We start from the raw sequence: 18,450 nt of genomic DNA, 5'->3' as shown, positions 1-18,450 counted from the left end.
TATATGGCGCTGTGCTGGGTATTCTGACCACAATGCTGGACCAAACTCTGTAGTCTCAGCTGGAAGTCAGACATAGCGCTGGTCTGCAACAAATGATCTATCCACAGTACAGTGTGACAGTAGACAAGGGGGCGGTTACATGTATAGTGTGATGGTAGACAAGGGGGCGGTTACATTTACAATACAGTGTGACAGTAGACAAGTGTTACATTTACAGTATAGACAAGGGGGTGGTTGCAGCTACAGTATATAGTGTTACAGTATAGACAAGAAGGCGGTTACATCTACAGTATATAGTGTTACAGTATAGACAAGTGGGCGGTTACATTTACAGTATAGACAAGGGGGCGGTTACATTTACAGTAGACAAGGGGGCGGTTCTATCCTCAGTTTGCTATGACTTCACCTCCTCCTTTGCGGCCTTGGCACAGACGGCTGAGCAGGTACAGACTGTCATCCGGAGATTACCATCAACATTATGGGATTAGAGGAGACGTCCGACCGTCTCACATAAATCATAATAAATATTTACCTGCGCAGGATTACCGACAGGACAAAACAACAAGATCTGCAGCCGAGTCTCCGCGTGAAAACTTAGAGGGACCCGACCTGCTCATACTCTGTACACGTCACCCTAGGTATATAGGATTAATATACTGACTACACGCCATTACTTATCTGATCTGTCCTATATGGAAGCGCTTTAGCAGAGTTAGTTTATGGACTATTCTCCCGCTGCCAGACTAGCATGAAGGGCCGCAGTTGCTGGGCTTTGTAGTACCACCAGTGCACCGCAGATATACAACCAGCAATCTGCCATATTAATCTCATCCCTAACACAGTCTGCCATGTAACGTGTCCCTGGCGGGCGCTCTACTCCGTCATGTCTCCAGTCCTGCTCAGGTACGCTGGTCCGCGGCGGCGTGCAGACACAGGAGTTAAGTAAGGCCTGTAATCCAGGGGGTCTGTAAGAGATGGGGGGAGAAGTGCGATCTGATAATTACTGGCTCATTAGCACAATGCGGGTCACGTGACGTCTCTTCATCAGTAGACGGATCTCGCATTCCCTTTCCCGTTAATTCGAGTAGGGGGTTGGGAATAACCATCTCGGCAGACGGCTCCGGCGTATAATGGAAGACATAACCCCACATGAGCAAAAACATCAATAATTTATCAACCAGAAATGCAGATCTAGCTGGAAGAGGTCGCTCCCTGCAACGGCCGCAACGTACTGCATAAACATGTAGGGAGGCCATCGCTGACAGTGGTAGGGTGTGCCACCAGTCTAATGGGTGTTACCAGCTGGGGGCGCCCCTGTGCAATCCGTGCTGACAGAGTAGGGGACACACCCCTTTGACAATGGAAGGATGACGTATCATTGGCAGATCCTACATACATTGTCAGGGGACACAGCACAATGCAGAGGATTCTATAGGGAAAGGAGCTGCACAACGGCCAGATCATGGGCAATACCAGTAATTACTAAAACAGACAAGTCGCCAATAAAACAGTGAAGGAAACGCACTTCAGGTAAGACCCCTGAGAAGGATCGACTTACCGGTAAAGAAGAGATGTCGCTTTGTGGTCTCCTTTCTCTTTTCTAGACACGGGTTGAGGAGTCGCAGCAGCTGGAGGACGCGCTCTTCTCTCCGCGACTCGGTCAGGCAGGCGTCGTTCATGACCAGATACGGATAAATCTTCCCATTGTGGCCTCGGATGTAGAGTCTTCTGGCAGCCGTGTTGTGCTTCTGGACAATCTCTACCCTGGGCATAAACCTACAAAAAACACCCACAAGGAGTTCCCATTAATGACACGGCCCGCGGGGTCTCGGGGCACCTTCTTGGCGCCAACTCGTGAGACTGGGTCATTTCTACTGATAGGGACGTCTCGCTCCACACGACATAAACAGGACAATAAATGGGACGTCTCATCTAAATGCGCCAAAAAGGAAATGAGACCTCCTTCCCCGGAGTGCGGAGCTGGCTCTTTAAGGGTTAAAACGAGCGCCTGGGGATGAAACAGCAGGGATGTCGGGTTTCGTTTTCTTGGATTCTGAGTCCAATCAGTAAAATGAGGAGAAGCTCTTGTTCTCGGTGAAGGGGAAGGTGCTCGGGAGATGGAGGCGCTGCCAAGTAGTAAATGTATGCGGGGAGGTAATCAGCGCGATGGCGAGATGAAGCCGCAGCTGAAACCTTCCAGCTTACATCTATTTCTTGGCCTCACATAAAAACTATCTTCAAGGCTGAGGTTTCTTATTTTACTATAGGAGTCTCTTATCTGGATCAGTCAGCACCACGGCCTGTCCGCATCTATGGCCCCATTATCTCAGGGATATGTAAGGGGGCCAAGAGACCGGGGACAAACTCAGGACAAGTCCTATCCCTGTCCGGTTTTTTGGCTGGGGCTCGCCAATGAGTCTATGGGGGTGCAGGAGATGGATGGGGATCACCCTTGTACCTCCCAGTGCAAAAACAGGGTCCATAAATGGAGCTGTGAACCGTCTACAGTCCCCAAAAGGAAGGAACCAAACACCAACCTAGTAAAGGAGACGTCACATTGGGTTTTGCCCTCACCGGATTTCTGACTGATGTATATATGGCGGCCATCTATATCTGAAGGTACAGAATTGATATAACACATGACCAGAGTGCGGCCATATTAATACAAGTCTCGGGGTCAGGTCCGATTCTGCGTATACATGTTTAACCCTTTCCCTTTGTGCCTTGTCAATACGATTCATTCTCTCCAAGATCCCTTTAAAGCATCGCTGTGACCCAGCCTGCCGGTATCTGTCAAGGACGTCACTTGGGAAGCCATTAGTCGGCCGCTTTCAATTTTTCTTTGTATTCTAGCATTTTACTACCAAGGAAGGACAATGCCCCAGAACTGTCATAGCAACGAGAGAAATGAGAAGACATTTCCAGAACAATCAGGTAGCAAGGTAACGCTAAGAGTGGCACCCAAAATGGCAATGTTAATAAACAATTCATCACGCTCTGACAGCTGGAAGGTCACAAAGTTGCGAGCAGAACTCGCTTCAAAGACATGATCAGGCCGGCGATCGGCATTGCGACGGCGCTCCTGTCATGTCTGCACGGTACCTGGCGATCTTGATGTAATAGTGCGTTGGCTTCGGCATCAGGAATTCTCCGGGAATCTCCACTTCCGCCGTCTGGGCAGAGAAATTGCTCAGGAAGCGACATTTCTCCTCGATGAGGAAGAACTTGGGCAGCTGCTTGGTCTTGGCCTCCAGGATCTTGATCCACTTCTTCAGTTTGGAGATGAGGTTGTGCAGTTTCATGGAGCCCGGGACGCTGAAGTCAAAGTCTGAAGAAGAGAAAGGAGAAAATAAGTGAGGACGAACCTGGATGAGAAAGACGTCGTCTACGAGCAACCCAAAGAGACTGCAGACGAAACACGGGAGACAAGACGCAGACATGAGCTTAGACAATATGGCAACCTCACTGCTGGTATAGACAAAGGTTCCTTGAAGATTTCACAGTTTGTGGAATTTGCATGGTTATTGCTGGCACAGCGCGGAGCTATGCAGTCCATATGGGGACCCTTAGGCCGGAGTACCCCTTTAAGTGCACGTTTTTACAGTCCCCGAACCACACGCTGCACTGAACCAATGCATTTAAAGGGCGTAATTCCCATTTCTAATGATGCAATCACAATGTAAAAAAAAAAAAACGGCGCATATCTACAGCGCAGCAACATCAGAGCGGGTTTTATTAGGAAGGCTTCCGAACACAGCTGCACAGCGCTCATTAAACCCGACCAGCGACGGACTGAATGACGTTAGACTATTAAGAAGAAGAAAAAACATCTGCTGCGATCTATCCTCCGGAGGACTGCGAGTCCCTGGTGCATGAGATGTGCCCATTCCTCGCCAGGCAGAAGCTTTCCTCAGCTCCCAACGGTCCGGAGATATTTTACAATATCTGGATATAAATAGATCGGGGTGCTTAATCTAGCTCGGCTTTCTCTGCATTTCCGGAAGCGACGTAGACGCATTAAACAGAAGGAAGGCAACATCTCAGAGCATTAACCGCAATTGAATTTCAGATGGTGTGCGAACAATGGCCGGGACTGGCGGATAACACACGGCTGCCTTTTAGCCTGCTGGCCTTCATCCATTAAATTTAATCACATGGTTCACGTCTTCCATTATCTCCTGTCATGCAACTGTTGTGCCACACAGCCTGCATCATGAAAGACTTAATGGGCTCCAGATATGTAGGTCATATTTAATGCTGGAAGCCACTTTGAAGTGAATCCCATCAGCCAATTTCCATATCACGGCCCTATACGACGCCCGAGAAGGCGACGGCCTGCAAGTCATAGAAGAGCGGAGGTGCTTACATGGGGTGGGTGTACTCCAAGATGGACGGTGGGGTGTAAAGGGTTGTCACTGTCTATGATGGCCGGGACCCCACCAATCATTAGATCAGGGGTCCAAAGGGATTTCAGTGGGGTGGGGGTCATGCTGCTTTAGGTGTATGGGACAAAATTCCAGGCTCACCCATTTCCATCAGCTCCACTGAACGGAGCAGCAGGGCACGGGCATGACCACCGCGCCACTCGGAACAGGGGCTCTGCCTAGGTGATCAGTGGGGTCAACCCGGGAACCATAGGAATCAACTTCATAAAAGGAGGACGTAGCGCTCACCAGCACAATGGCCTCTTCTCTGTGCCAATGATGTGACATTCATTGGTCACCCAGTACAGCAGCAGCTCAGTCCCATTCAAGTCAATGGAGCTGAGCGGCAATACCAAACACAAGCCCTGTGATATGTACAGTCCTGTGATATGTACAGCATTGTGACCCCTTCAGTCACATATTGGTGATCTATCCTAAGGACATCCCTGGATACAGCAGAGATCCACCAGCAACTCGTGGACTACTAACTATCAGGTAGGGAAGGAAGCCGAATATAAAGAACAATCTCACATTACCTGTTGTAAATTGGCTTTTCAGCTTCTGGAAGACGGGGTCCTGCGCTGTGGCCTGAGCTCTTCGTGCCAGGGACTCGGAGGCCGCGCTGGAGAACATGGTAGAGACGTTGGAGACATTCTCCAGCCCCACACCAAAGGTGCTGACCAGCTTCTTGACAAAGTTCAGAGTATGAGGGGTGATTTTGGCATCGGAAACAGCTCCACTTTTCTCAAAGGCCACCGAGTAACATTTTGCCAGTCCTTGCTGCAACTGTCTGAGGACCTGGAAAGAGAAAAAAATCATCAGAATTTGCCTGTCGGTGACCTAGAACAGCAAGTGTATGGACACCAAGCAGCCCCCTAGTGATCATATGGGCACCCTTAAACTCGAAATAGATGAATTTGGGGCTCAGCACTTACCTCTTCGTGCCAGTTCTCTCTGAACCAAACCATTTGGTCTACGATGCCTTCCAAGGAGGACAGAAGGGTGGGATGTAACTCTCTCTGCATGTGCATAATTCGGCTGCACCGCCACATGGGCGCCGTGGCCCTGATGGGTCCTGGGTCAGAGGCAGAATGGGACTGGGTACCGACTGAGCTGGGCTGGTGCTGGCCAGAGTCTGTGTGGGTGACAAAGATAATCATATATAGTCCCAAATTCTATGAAACTTATCTAGGCCGCCATAGACACTGGATTAACCCCCTGATGTCTGCAGGACAGGGCGACCACCTAATGATTATTTCATGTTCAGCCATCGCTGTTAACATTAAGCACACGTACATGCTCGGCCATACCAGGTGTGCATGTGTACGGTGCAGGGTCCGGAGGCTGACTACCTTATTACATGTGTACGGTGCAGGGTCCGGAGGCTGACTACCTTACTTACATGTGTACGGTGCAGGGTCCGGAGGCTGACTACCTTACTTACATGTGTACGGTGCAGGGTCCGGAGGCTGACTACCTTACTTACATGTGTACGGTGCAGGGTCCAGAGGCTGACTACCTTACTTACATGTGTACGATGCAGGGTCCGGAGGCTGACTACCTTACTTACATGTGTACGGTGCAGGGTCCGGAGGCTGACTACCTTACTTACATGTGTACGGTGCAGGGTCCGGAGGCTGACTACCTTACTTACATGTGTACGGTGCAGGGTCCGGAGGCTGACTACCTTACTTACATGTGTACGGTGCAGGGTCCGGAGGCTGACTACCTTACTTACATGTGTACGGTGCAGGGTCCGGAGGCTGACTACCTTACTTACATGTGTACGGTGCAGGGTCTGGAGGCTGACTACCTTACTTTCATGTGTACGGTGCAGGGTCCGGAGGCTGACTACCTTACTTACATGTGTACGGTGCAGGGTCCGGAGGCTGACTACCTTACTTACATGTGTAAGGTGCAGGGTCCGGAGGCTGACTACCTTATTACATGTGTAAGGTGCAGGGTCCGGAGGCTGACTACCTTATTACATGTGTACGGTGCAGGGTCTGGAGGCTGACTACCTTACTTACATGTGTACGGTGCAGGGTCCGGAGGCTGACTACCTTACTTACATGTGTACGGTGCAGGGTCCGGAGGCTGCCTACCTTATTACATGTGTACGGTGCAGGGTCTGGAGGCTGACTACCTTACTTACATGTGTACGGTGCAGGGTCCGGAGGCTGACTACCTTACTTACATGTGTACGGTGCAGGGTCCAGAGGCTGACTACCTTATTATATGTGTATGGTGCAGGGTCCGGAGGCTGACTACCTTATTACATGTGTACGGTGCAGGGTCCGGAGGCTGACTACCTTACTTACATGTGTACGGTGCAGGGTCCGGAGGCTGACTACCTTACTTACATGTGTACGGTGCAGGGTCCAGAGGCTGACTACCTTATTACATGTGTACGGTGCAGGGTCCAGAGGCTGACTACCTTATTACATGTGTATGGTGCAGGGTCCGGAGGCTGACTACCTTACTTACATGTGTACGGTGCAGGGTCCAGAGGCTGACTACCTTACTTACATGTGTACGGTGCAGGGTCCGGAGGCTGACTACCTTATTACATGTGTACGGTGCAGGGTCCGGAGGCTGACTACCTTACTTACAATGTGTATGGTGCAGGGTCCGGAGGCTGACTACCTTATTACATGTGTATGGTGCAGGGTCCGGAGGCTGACTACCTTACTTACATGTGTACGGTGCAGGGTCTGGAGGCTGACTACCTTACTTACATGTGTACGGTGCAGGGTCCAGAGGCTGACTACCTTACTTACATGTGTACGGTGCAGGGTCCAGAGGCTGACTACCTTACTTACATGTGTACGGTGCAGGGTCTGGAGGCTGACTACCTTATTACATGTGTATGGTGCAGGGTCCGGAGGCTGACTACCTTACTTACATGTGTACGGTGCAGGGTCCGGAGGCTGACTACCTTACTTACATGTGTACGGTGCAGGGTCCGGAGGCTGACTACCTTATTACATGTGTACGGTGCAGGGTCCGGAGGCTGACTACCTTACTTACATGTGTACGGTGCAGGGTCCAGAGGCTGACTACCTTACTTACATGTGTACGGTGCAGGGTCCGGAGGCTGACTACCTTACTTACATGTGTACGGTGCAGGGTCCAGAGGCTGACTACCTTATTACATGTGTACGGTGCAGGGTCCAGAGGCTGCCTACCTTATTACATGTGTAAGGTGCAGGGTCCGGAGGCTGACTACCTTACTTACATGTGTACGGTGCAGGGTCCAGAGGCTGACTACCTTACTTACATGTGTACGGTGCAGGGTCCGGAGGCTGACTACCTTATTACATGTGTATGGTGCAGGGTCCGGAGGCTGACTACCTCACTTACAATGATCATTTAATATTGCACCTTGAGTAATGCAATATATGATCAGCGCCTTTAACAGAAAGTTCCTGTTTTTGGCAGCAGATTATTCAGCGCATCCTCACTGTTCTAAGAAAAACTAAAGCGATTTTACAGGGCGACAACATTATTGCAACCTGAAATTTTTAGACGTGCCTATAATGCTCCAAGAATAAGCACTGAAACAATAAGTGGCTGTTGTAAGTCACCAAGTTATCTGCGGGGACAGATTAAACTGCATCGCTATGAAAAACTCGACTCCGCTGCCTCAGGAACGTCTGGAATTGGGGAAGGCGGTGGCGAAGAAAAGATGGATGCCATTGAAGCAGCCTCAGAGGAGGTCCGAAGCCTGCACTGCTGTATAATTCAATAGCTATACGGGAGAGAGGGATGTCTGGCCTCATAACAAGACAGATTTATGGCACATGGAGAGGTCTCTCGGTAGTGCAGAGATCATACGTTACCTCGCTTTCCCAAAAAACACACTGCAAAACTAAAAACTTAGGAACTCGAAAAATGAGAACAATTCATGTAGTCTGTAGATAAAATTCTGTCTTCCTGCAGCTACCACTAGAGGGCGCTCCCTGCAATTCATTACAATAGGCACAAAGCTCCTCAGCTCCCTCTAGTGGCGGCTGCAGGGGGCAGAATTTTAAGTTATAATTCTATGTCTGTGGAGGGGATTTGGAACTGTGTGTCAGAAAAGCTGCTCGAAAACAGAAATAATTTTGCACAGCAAGTTGAACCTATAAACGATAGGATTTGGAGATTTACTTTAACAAGTTTTTTTTTTTAATACTAGGGTAGTGGGGTGAAGGATGATTGTATTTCGGGAACTTCAGAAATGCGCGAAGGGCAGGATCTGTTCCGTCATCTGCACTCAGGGGTACAAGGACAATCACGAAACGCATAAGGGAATATGGAATCCATTTGTGAGGTGAGGACCAAAGCGCGGACGCCTCAAATAGAACCTGTCCATAGGATTCATGAGAAAAACCTTTAGCGAGAAGCCAAACACATTTTGCCGTCTTTACGCTGCGTCAGCGCACAAATAGGAGGCGTGAAATGACTTCCCATCCCAATGTCAGATGTGTGTAAAATCCGGAGATTCGCGTCTCCGAGGCCTCGCACTCACCGCTTTTGTAACGCTCCCTCTGCTCGATCTTCAGTGTCAGGTACAGAGTCCGGATGGGAAAATACACGGCCTGAGGATAAACTCTGCCGACCTGGGAAAGACGGAAAGAAGTTCACAGGTGATGGTCAATGGCGGCAAAGAGTAAAGAGACAACATGGAGACCATGGGATATCAGCTGTGGACTGGAGCCATCTTGTTTTCTTGTGTCGGGCCTAGGCTGGGTTCACAGTCCTGTCATTATTGCTATACACACACACACATATATATATATATATATATATATATATATATATATATATATATATATATATATATATATATATATATATACACACACACACACACACACTATATTCTACTGTATACAACACCTCCCGTCCACGTAAATGGGGCCCACGGAGATTATCACATGACCTAACATTAGGTGGATTCCGCCCCATGTGACTTACAGATCGCTCTGGTTAATGGCGGCACTGGTCACATGTTGTACAGACCGGTCCACGGTGGCGGAAGGAACAGAGTAAAGGTAGCCGGTGACAGCATGGCCACGGCCGCGGCACGCTAAGGTGACTATTACCCGATTTGTTATTTTACATCGTTGCGAGCCGTTTTTAAGATATTTCATGGGGTCGGACAACTCTTTTGACAGTGAAATCGATGGCCGCTCTGCAGATGATCAATATCAGACATGCTGCTGCGTCTTTGCCAAAGCCGGGACAAAAAAAAAAAAAAAAGCAACAGGCGAGGCTTTGAGAATCGCCACGTCAGCGCTTTCTCGTAACACCTCACGCTAAGGGTCAATTAAAGAGCGTCCCTTCGATCATCTTTCTGCATAAAATGAAGAGGCAGCAGAATGTGATCGTCGCGGCGAGATGTCGGCGAGGTATACGGTACGAGATAGATGGAGGAGAAAGAAAAGCAGCAGGCGCGATGACACCAGCAGCGGCGAGTCTATAAAACCAGGCCGCAAATCCCAGCGCAGCCAATGGCAGGGCCCATTACAGGGTAATCTTACCAGGACGGATCAGTAATGGAGGGCTCCAGCCGTCGCACATTACCTGCTCCATTACATTTGGGCACAAAGCACTCGAAAGCATCTTCTCCGCAGCCCCCCGGCAGCGCAGGGGTTAAAGCCCCCCCCCCTCCCCCAGCATACTGATGAAGGTGAGCGATCGGGTGCGGGAGCGTTTTGTCATACGCGCTGTTCTCCTAACAAGGCTTCATAAAATATGCAGAAATGGTGTCACTGGTGAGGCAGGACGCGGGAACGTAATTTATAACGAGGACAGGGTTGCCATGGTAACCGGTCATATAATGGAAAGGGCAGGATTCGCACTCGCCGCAACGTTACCGGATTCACTGCGGGGAGAGGAACAGACCAACGCCACCAAAATGGGAGATTGGAAAACGGGGGAGTTATATTGTATGGAAGTGTAACGGGTGCAATGTGCTGCAGGGTTATTCTATTAAAGGGGGCCTCCGCAAACGGCATTTATCATTGGCCTAATGATGGCTATAACAAGGGTCTCCGGGTCCCTGAATGGGAAAAGGGTCAAGCATGCGTCTTGTTGGGAGTCCATAAGTCCAGATGTGGCCGCCACTGCATGGGGTCCCATAGTGGGCGGAGGGGGGTCCAAGGGCCCATGGTCATGTGCTCATTTCTACACCGAAAATAAGTGTCCTGCCCGATCTTGGTGCAGATTCTGCAGCTGACCCTGCACACCGAGACCTCTGCTGACCAGCCCCCACACCCTGAGACCTCTGCTGACCAAATCCAGTCACCCTGAGACCTCTGCTGACCAGCCTCGTCCCCCCGAGACCTCTGCTGACCAGCCTCGTCACCCTGAGACCTCTGCTGACCAGCCCCGTCACCGAGACCTCCGCTGACCAGCCCCATCACCCCGAGACCTCCGCTGACCAGCCCCATCACCCCGAGACCTCCGCTGACCAGCCCCATCACCCAGAGACCTCCGCTGACCAGCCCCGTCACCCCAAGACCTCCGCTGACCAGCCCCGTCACCCAGAGACCTCCGCTGACCAGCCCCGTCACCCAGAGACCTCCGCTGACCAGCCCCGTCACCCAGAGACCTCCGCTGACCAGCCCCGTCACCCCAAGACTAATCAGCGATATACTGTGTGTGTATAATATCTCCATATATAAATCTATTTGCTATGCGATGTCTTGGTAATGTCTATTTATACGGCTCCACATAAGGCCCCTTCAGTGCGGCATTCGCTTGCCCTATGATCAGACAGACCCGCATATACATTAACTCAATTGGTTTAATAGAATTTGAGGAATGATTTCCCCGTCTCCTGTAACCCGCACAATGCACAGAACAATTACTGCGAAACACGAGGCAATTTCTGTTCATTTCCATTCGCCTCTATAAAATAATTAGCCAGCACTTACATCCAATAATAAGGTATAAGCTACAACTTAACTAGATTTACAGCACACGCCACAGGAAGGCTACACTTTAGTTAAGATATATATATATATATATGTGTGTGTGTGTGTGTGTGTGTGTATATATATATATATATATATATATATATATATATATACACACACACACACACACACACACACACACACACACTCCCCCTCCTCCCCGAACCGTCTGCATTACACAGGAGCCCCGCAAAGCCGGGGGCGCAATAGGAATCCTGCTGGCTATAGAGCAAACGGACGATACGAGCTGCAAACAAGGCGCCCGAGTCTGACAACTGCACCGGGTAATGGAGAAACTGCAGGGGTATCATTTCAGTTCAGATCTGGTTTTGAGACATTATAACAAATTTTCCAAACTGGAGCAAGTTCATCATTAACTGCACAACATTGCATTGTGTGGGTATTTCCAGTACTGGTCTCAATTCCCCCAACGCCGAGTGCATGAGGTGACCCTGATCTACTGCACACAGGGAAATACAGACTGTATAATCTGGACCTTATATTTCCCAAACTGACCCCGGCCCAGAGCCCATAGTGATCTGCGATGCTAGGGGTATCTGCTCGCCCCCAGGTTCACTGCTCTGAACTGTATACAGGGTGCTGGACTGTAGAGTCCCCCGCCCGGGTCTGAGTCGGGGTATACGGCTGATCTATGGACCGATGTGCAGGAGACCTAATGGGATCGGCGGGATCTCTAGGAATAGCGCAGTACTGACACTATACCGGGGTCTTCTGCCCTTACCATAACCAATATGGCAGCCAAAGGGAAGGTTAGGACATTCAGATGAAGTCAAGACACTCCAGAAACATAACAAGGAGAACTTACTTGGCTAATGAGGTTGAGAAGAAGTTTTCCTTCGGAGCCCACTAAGCAGGTGAGAAGCTGCGGGATCCAGGCCAGCCACTGGATAGGGGGAACCCCAATACAATATTTATCCACGGCATCTGCCAGAGTGTTCTTCTCATCATCAAAGCTCAGGAGCCACAAAACCTAGAACCGCAGAGGAAGATCTGGACGTCAAAGTGAGGAAAGAAAGTAGGAAAAGCTCTAGACTCAGCGCAAGCTTCATGAGAACTCTTAAGAGAGCATTCACCCACAAAACATCTCCTCGTACATGAATACAAGAAACTGCAACATATTATTAAAGAAAAATGCTTCCTTCTCCATTGTAACAGAGAGGGGAGGGGGAGGAGGCGACTGCTGGAAAACAGACATATACTGCCAAGCTCTGCTACACTTCAGAAATCCACAATACACTTGGCTGTACTATATATATATATATATATATATATATATATATATATATATATATATATATATATATATATATATATCTGTATATCTAGTAGGATAATGCTCAGCCGCTATGCAGAATATGGCAATAGATCAATTACCAGCCAGCAGAAGCCTCCTCCTCCTCCCTCCCCTCTCCATAGACTTCTGGGTGTGATGCTGCATACAGAGATAAGAGTCTGAATGAAGGGAAGGAGGAAGAAAACCGCCTAAGAAGTGAAGGAGGAAACATTCTTTGATCCGATATTCGCTTGTACAATTCATCCTATAAACCCAACCCCACAGACGGATTCTGGCGACCTCAAACTTACCTTGGCCAAATACTTCCTTGACTTGCTTTCGTTCTGGTGACGGCAGGCGTGGAGGTAGCAGGTAATGGCAGACACCCCCAAATGCAGCTGCCGCTCCTTGACAAAGATGGTTTCCAGGTAGTCGCCCCACATGGCCCAGGCCTTGACGAGCACATCGTGCATCTGCACCGCCGCCGAGAAGGCTTTGTTTGCATCCTCCGACCTTCAGGGAAAAAACAAAAAAAGATAAAACGATCTTTTCTGGTCAAAGAGAAATCATCATTATAAAAACGTGACGGATCTTGGTATCTGTGATCCCGCACCCGCGCGTCGGAGGCCTACCGGCTCATTTAAAGATCATTACAATGCTGCATTACTAATTGGCTCCCGGCTACACATAGGACTGCAAAGGCTTAGAAACGGTTTAATGTTCGCTCTGGATTGTCGGCGTTTACATCTGATTAATTGGACCATTACGAGCTCGTTTATGAATCCTGAATAATTATTTCCCCAAATATGGATTTGCATATTTGTTCACTATATGAAGAATTGTTATGAGCTGAATGGCGGTAAACAAATGCATTGGGGAGACGTGAAAAATCTAGAATTCATATTGGTAGAATGGGCCCCAAATCTCAGGGCTCGCTCCAAGAACTATACGGGAAGATGGAAATCCTAATGCGTGCTGAAGTCTATAGGATCAGAAGATACAGGTGTCCTTTAGAGGATCCCGCATCCTTGTCAGCGCGCCTGTGCTAACGTGCGGAGTGACCTGATTCATTGGCAGCCCTGCAGGCTCCCAGCACAATGGCTCCCGCTGATAGACTCTGCTTCACCTCCTCATGCACTTCCCAGCAGTCAATTCAGCAAGGGGGGGGGGAGGGGGTGCAACAGCTTAAAGAACCCCCAAGCTCAGCTTCAGCGACCGCTCTCAAAACACACGGGGTTAACTCTTTATGGGCAACATTGTATAACAGTTACAGGGTAACATCACAAAAATGAGATAAAATGTAACAATTTGTTTAAATACAAATAAAATGTGATACAATAAATTCTAATCAAATCAAATCAAACAAGCTGTATTGGCACGGGCGAATAGATATTTGGCATTGCCAAAGCAAGTAAAGTGGGGGGAGAAGGGAGAATGGTGGGCATGGGGGGGTAGGTGATTTGGGGTATAATAGTCTTTGTACGATTTACTGGTATATAACAGGATGATATATAGCCAAAGAGCACGGAGCACCCTATAATAGGTTTTTAAATTTTCACTCTGACCACTAAGCCCGTCAAACTTGCACTTCCCAGCAGAATACTCTCCGTCCTATCTACAAATACAGAACTAAGGCCAGCCCTGTAAAACTTTATTGATAATGTGATGGCTGAACAGTCAGTGTAGTTTGATAGACGTTACGATCGGCCTGTAGACATCTAATGATAATTATACCTGACAGCGAGTCCATTAATAAGCTAATTAGCCCTAATATAGCAGAACTGATTGTGCCCCCGGCCTTAGAGGGGGAAGATGGAGGAAAATACACCGCGGCGTCTCCTGCAGCCCGGCCCGCGGCGCGGCCACCATCGCTATTACTGAGGGAGCGGCTGATAAATGAGTCACTTTATCAACACTTTCTCTCTCTAAGCAGATTTGTCACGAGCCCTTCCTTTTCTCTCTCCGCGCCTGAGCGATCTATCACGCTGACACCTCTGATGACTTTCTTCATACTCGCGCTATCACCTTGTTCACATACTAGGAGGCAGAGAAAGATGTGTGTCCATGGCTGACCTTTATAGAGGACTGGCGCAGGGAGAGGGGCCCTGAGATCTGCCGCATGGGGGCAAATACTGCTAAATGATACACCCTGCTGTGAGGCAGATGACGTGGGTGACCAGAAAAACAGTGTAATGGAGAAAATATCTTAAAGGGAATGTCTCCAGAGGGATCAACTTTGTTCTGCGCATGCGCCACTCCCAACAGGGCAGTAGTGGTAGCTGGATGACCAATGAAAATGGCGACCCAGGTGATCTATCAGGATTGGCGCACTAGCAGAACTAAAGAGATTGCTTTGCCTAAAACAGGGCACAAATATTGCGCATGCACTGGTTATACAATATACTGCAAGGCTGAGCGGCCTGTATATAATAAACCGTATGTGGAGACCATCACATCAAAAAGAAGATTGTCTTAGTGCTGATCACGACGCTTGCAAGGTCCAGACATTCACAGCCGGCGCTTGAGCAAAAATAAGAAAACAGAAGGCTGCATATGGTCGTCTCAGTAGTGCAGCCTCAGGCCTTAGGACACTAAGCAATATCATTCCAGTTACAACCTGTCCCAGGCCATGAGGATGATGAAGAGGAGTCTTTAACCCCACAGAACTGGCTGGCCGTTGTTAATAGGACATACGTACTTGTTAATCTGAGCCAGGAACATCCCTTTAAGAGCGTAGAACTCGGCCGTCATCTCCTTGGTGAAGTATTTCAAGTTGGTGGATTCAATCACCTCCAAACCCTAAAGGAAGGAAGAAAAGAATCAATGAACTATTCCAGAAAGCAACGAAAATCCAGCTCGCCAAAGGCCCTGAGCGAATCGTGGAACCGTGTGACCGCGGCTTCTGAGCCACAGACATGGAGAATCTGAGGGATAAGAGTGTGAAGGACCCTGAACATGTGTAATACTGCGCTGGACCAGAGGGGGCAGGACTTACTGATATCTGGAGGGGGGGGGGGGATTAGAGCAGAACCTGAAGCCGCGCCGCCTGGAAATATTAGGACAGGGCCCTACAGAGGATGCGGCGGTGGATGGCTCCGTGTACAAGGGTACGGCAGGTCCTCCAATTAACACTTCAGGCTCTTGTAATTGGGTTTTTGCCGAGTGTTCCCCACTGGTTCCTTCCGCCCCATCACCTGACCCAGGCCCGGGATTGTCTTGCTCTGGAACCGCTAAACTCTCGAGCTGTTTCTCCACTTCGCCTAATCTCATAATGGCAGGATATCAGCCAAGCACCGCGGGGCGAGACGCTTTTATCTTTCAGGGATCATCGGGCGACTTCAAGATCATTTTATCTCTTAAATACTTTACAGGTGTATAATAGAAAATAAAGTGTCTGCACCGGCGTCTCGTGCACCGACGTCACATCCACTGTGCAAATATCATTGTGTCAGGGCGAAACGCCGAGACTGGATCAACAACCCTACAGAAGAACAACCACCGGCTGCCCGAGGACCGGTCCGGCCGTCCAGGAGGTTACAGGGGCCACAAATACTTTACTATGGTTATCCAAGAAACCACTGGCGGCCATTTTGGATTTCATAGAGGACGGTCTGTGGTCACTGGGTCATCCACCCGCACGTAGTTACTGTATGTTGGGGTATTCCTATCTGCCAGGATATACCATCACAATACAGTATCATCAGTGGAGCAATGAAGGGTCTGCAAGGCTGGATCAGTCATGGCCGCCCACAGGGACTTGGAATAGAAGTTATTTCTAGATTTCTGCTTAGATTTAGATTCCATGTACGCCATTTCTAAAGAGACCCCGGCCTGCTCATGTCTGTGTCTGTGGATCCCCAGGACTCACCTGCATGCATTCATTCTTCCCCATGACTCCGGCCAGCTGCAGGTAACACTTGACCTGTTGTCGGATCTTCTGGAAACAGTCCACGATGGGCACGGTGGGGATGGTGTGGATGCGGCTGAGGATATCCAGGGCCACGTTGACCAGTCCTTGCTTCCTGGCGATCTTGCCATACTGGATGATTGCAGACGCTGATGCATGGACGCCCAGCATGGCATTGTTGGAGCTCGGGTCGTGCTGGGTGCTGTTGTCATAGGCGTTCACTATAGCTATGCAAGAGACAAGTCATGAATATTTGGACTGTTCGGTATTATCAGGGCTTCACATATACTAAAGCAATGACAGGAGGGGGAAGAACAAGAACCAAGCCACATGCCGGGGGGTCCGCTGCAGACTGTACCTACCCTGGTAATGGTGCTGCCGCCACATGAAGATGCTGCTCCAGTGAGACAGGTCATCGGACACAATGGGCAGCCTGTTCCTCCAGGTCTTCACCACGGTTTTCATATCATGGAGGCTGTTGTTCCTTCCTAAATTGGTCGGCTGAAGCCCTGCATTAATCTGAGCGGCCTCTTGAAGTTCGATGATCTGCTGCGCAGCCTGAAACACCGAGGTAAGAGGAGTCTTAGAGTACAAGGAAAGATTGGACAGAGACTCCAGGGGTCACATGCACTGCAAAGTTCAGATCCAAATATCTGGGGTGGGTCACCCAAAAATCTCTTCTAAACTTTTAATGCAGAGCACCGTTCCCGGAGGTTCTGGAATAAAATGCTGATGATATATCTATCCTTAGGACAGGTCATTGCTATTAGATTGGTACAAGTCTGACGCCCAGGACCCCCACAGATCAGCTGATTTAAGTGCTGCTCATTGGTCCCTTGACCTGTTTGCAACTCAGTCCCATTCAAGTGAACGGGGCTCAGCTGCAACAGCAAGCACGGGTGCTATGCAACGTATGGCACTGTGGTTGGTAAGTAGTGATGGTGCAAATAGTGCACAAGCAAAGGGCTGCTCTGAATAAGACGTCGCTGCTCATGGGGGTCCCGAATCATTTGATATAGATGACCTAACCTAAGAATAGGTCATCAATTCTGTAGACGAGGAGAAACCATTAAGGAAGAGGAGCCAAGGATCCTAAGCTGCAATACCAGATGCAGCCTATGGATAAGAGTGGCGCTGTTTCTACAAAAAACAAACACACACACAATACAGTAAAACTGTAACAACTGTTCTCATCCAATTGGTTCCTCCTTTTTAATTGAAATTTTAGAGTGAAAAACTGAAAGATTCCTTGAAGAAGAGGCGGATCTGGGGCGACACTTCTCGCACATCCCATTAAATAAAGCTCAAGGAGCGTCCGAGACACGAGACGGAGATAAGGTTGTATTTGCTGCTAATCAACTAAATAAGATAAATGCCCGAGGACTCGGCTCACATTTACAAAGTCAAATCTCCTGAAACAAAATAAATGAAGCCCAGTAATATTTTTCCCAATTATCGCGGTATCAGCGCGCACAATACCGTCACCTCCCTCCTTCCACCATTCATCATGTAAATTTAATTTTCTCGCAGGTATTTAATCACACGCTATCTGATATTAAAAAAAAAAAAAGTAATTACCGAGGCTGAAAACTCCGCCATCACTTTGTACTTTTGTCATTCAATGTCTTTAGTCCTTATGGTGAGATGTGAGTGAAGAGACTTGTGTGTATACATGGAGGACAGGCCGTATATACACACGGAGGACAGGCTGTATATACACACGGAGGACAGGCTGTATATACACACGGAGGACAGGCTGTATATACACACGGAGGACAGGCTGTATATACACGGGGGGCAGGCTGTATATACATGGAGGACAGGCCGTATATACACACGGAGGACAGGCCGTATATA

General features: G+C 48.9%; 1 protein-coding gene across 2 annotated transcripts in view; it reads right to left on the bottom strand.

Annotated features, from left to right (window-relative positions):
- TRRAP (transformation/transcription domain associated protein) overlaps nucleotides 1-18,450 on the bottom strand; it is an 85,015-nt gene that overhangs the window by 7,879 nt on the left and 58,686 nt on the right. For both annotated transcript variants that reach the window (XM_075284746.1, XM_075284747.1), the window contains 10 exons: nucleotides 16,956-17,151; nucleotides 16,555-16,820; nucleotides 15,385-15,485; nucleotides 12,998-13,199; nucleotides 12,219-12,383; nucleotides 8,938-9,028; nucleotides 5,360-5,559; nucleotides 4,961-5,222; nucleotides 3,103-3,328; nucleotides 1,559-1,776 (listed from right to left, as the gene is read on the bottom strand). In XM_075284746.1, coding sequence (XP_075140847.1) covers nucleotides 1,559-1,776; nucleotides 3,103-3,328; nucleotides 4,961-5,222; nucleotides 5,360-5,559; nucleotides 8,938-9,028; nucleotides 12,219-12,383; nucleotides 12,998-13,199; nucleotides 15,385-15,485; nucleotides 16,555-16,820; nucleotides 16,956-17,151 — 1,927 coding nt within the window. The remainder of the gene's footprint in view (nucleotides 1-1,558; nucleotides 1,777-3,102; nucleotides 3,329-4,960; nucleotides 5,223-5,359; nucleotides 5,560-8,937; nucleotides 9,029-12,218; nucleotides 12,384-12,997; nucleotides 13,200-15,384; nucleotides 15,486-16,554; nucleotides 16,821-16,955; nucleotides 17,152-18,450) is intronic.

The sequence above is a fragment of the Leptodactylus fuscus genome, chromosome 8, assembly GCF_031893055.1.
Source record: "Leptodactylus fuscus isolate aLepFus1 chromosome 8, aLepFus1.hap2, whole genome shotgun sequence".
Classification (NCBI taxonomy): domain Eukaryota; kingdom Metazoa; phylum Chordata; class Amphibia; order Anura; family Leptodactylidae; genus Leptodactylus; species Leptodactylus fuscus.
Note: the sequence above shows the minus strand (reverse complement) of the source record. Positions and strands in the feature narration are given on the sequence as shown.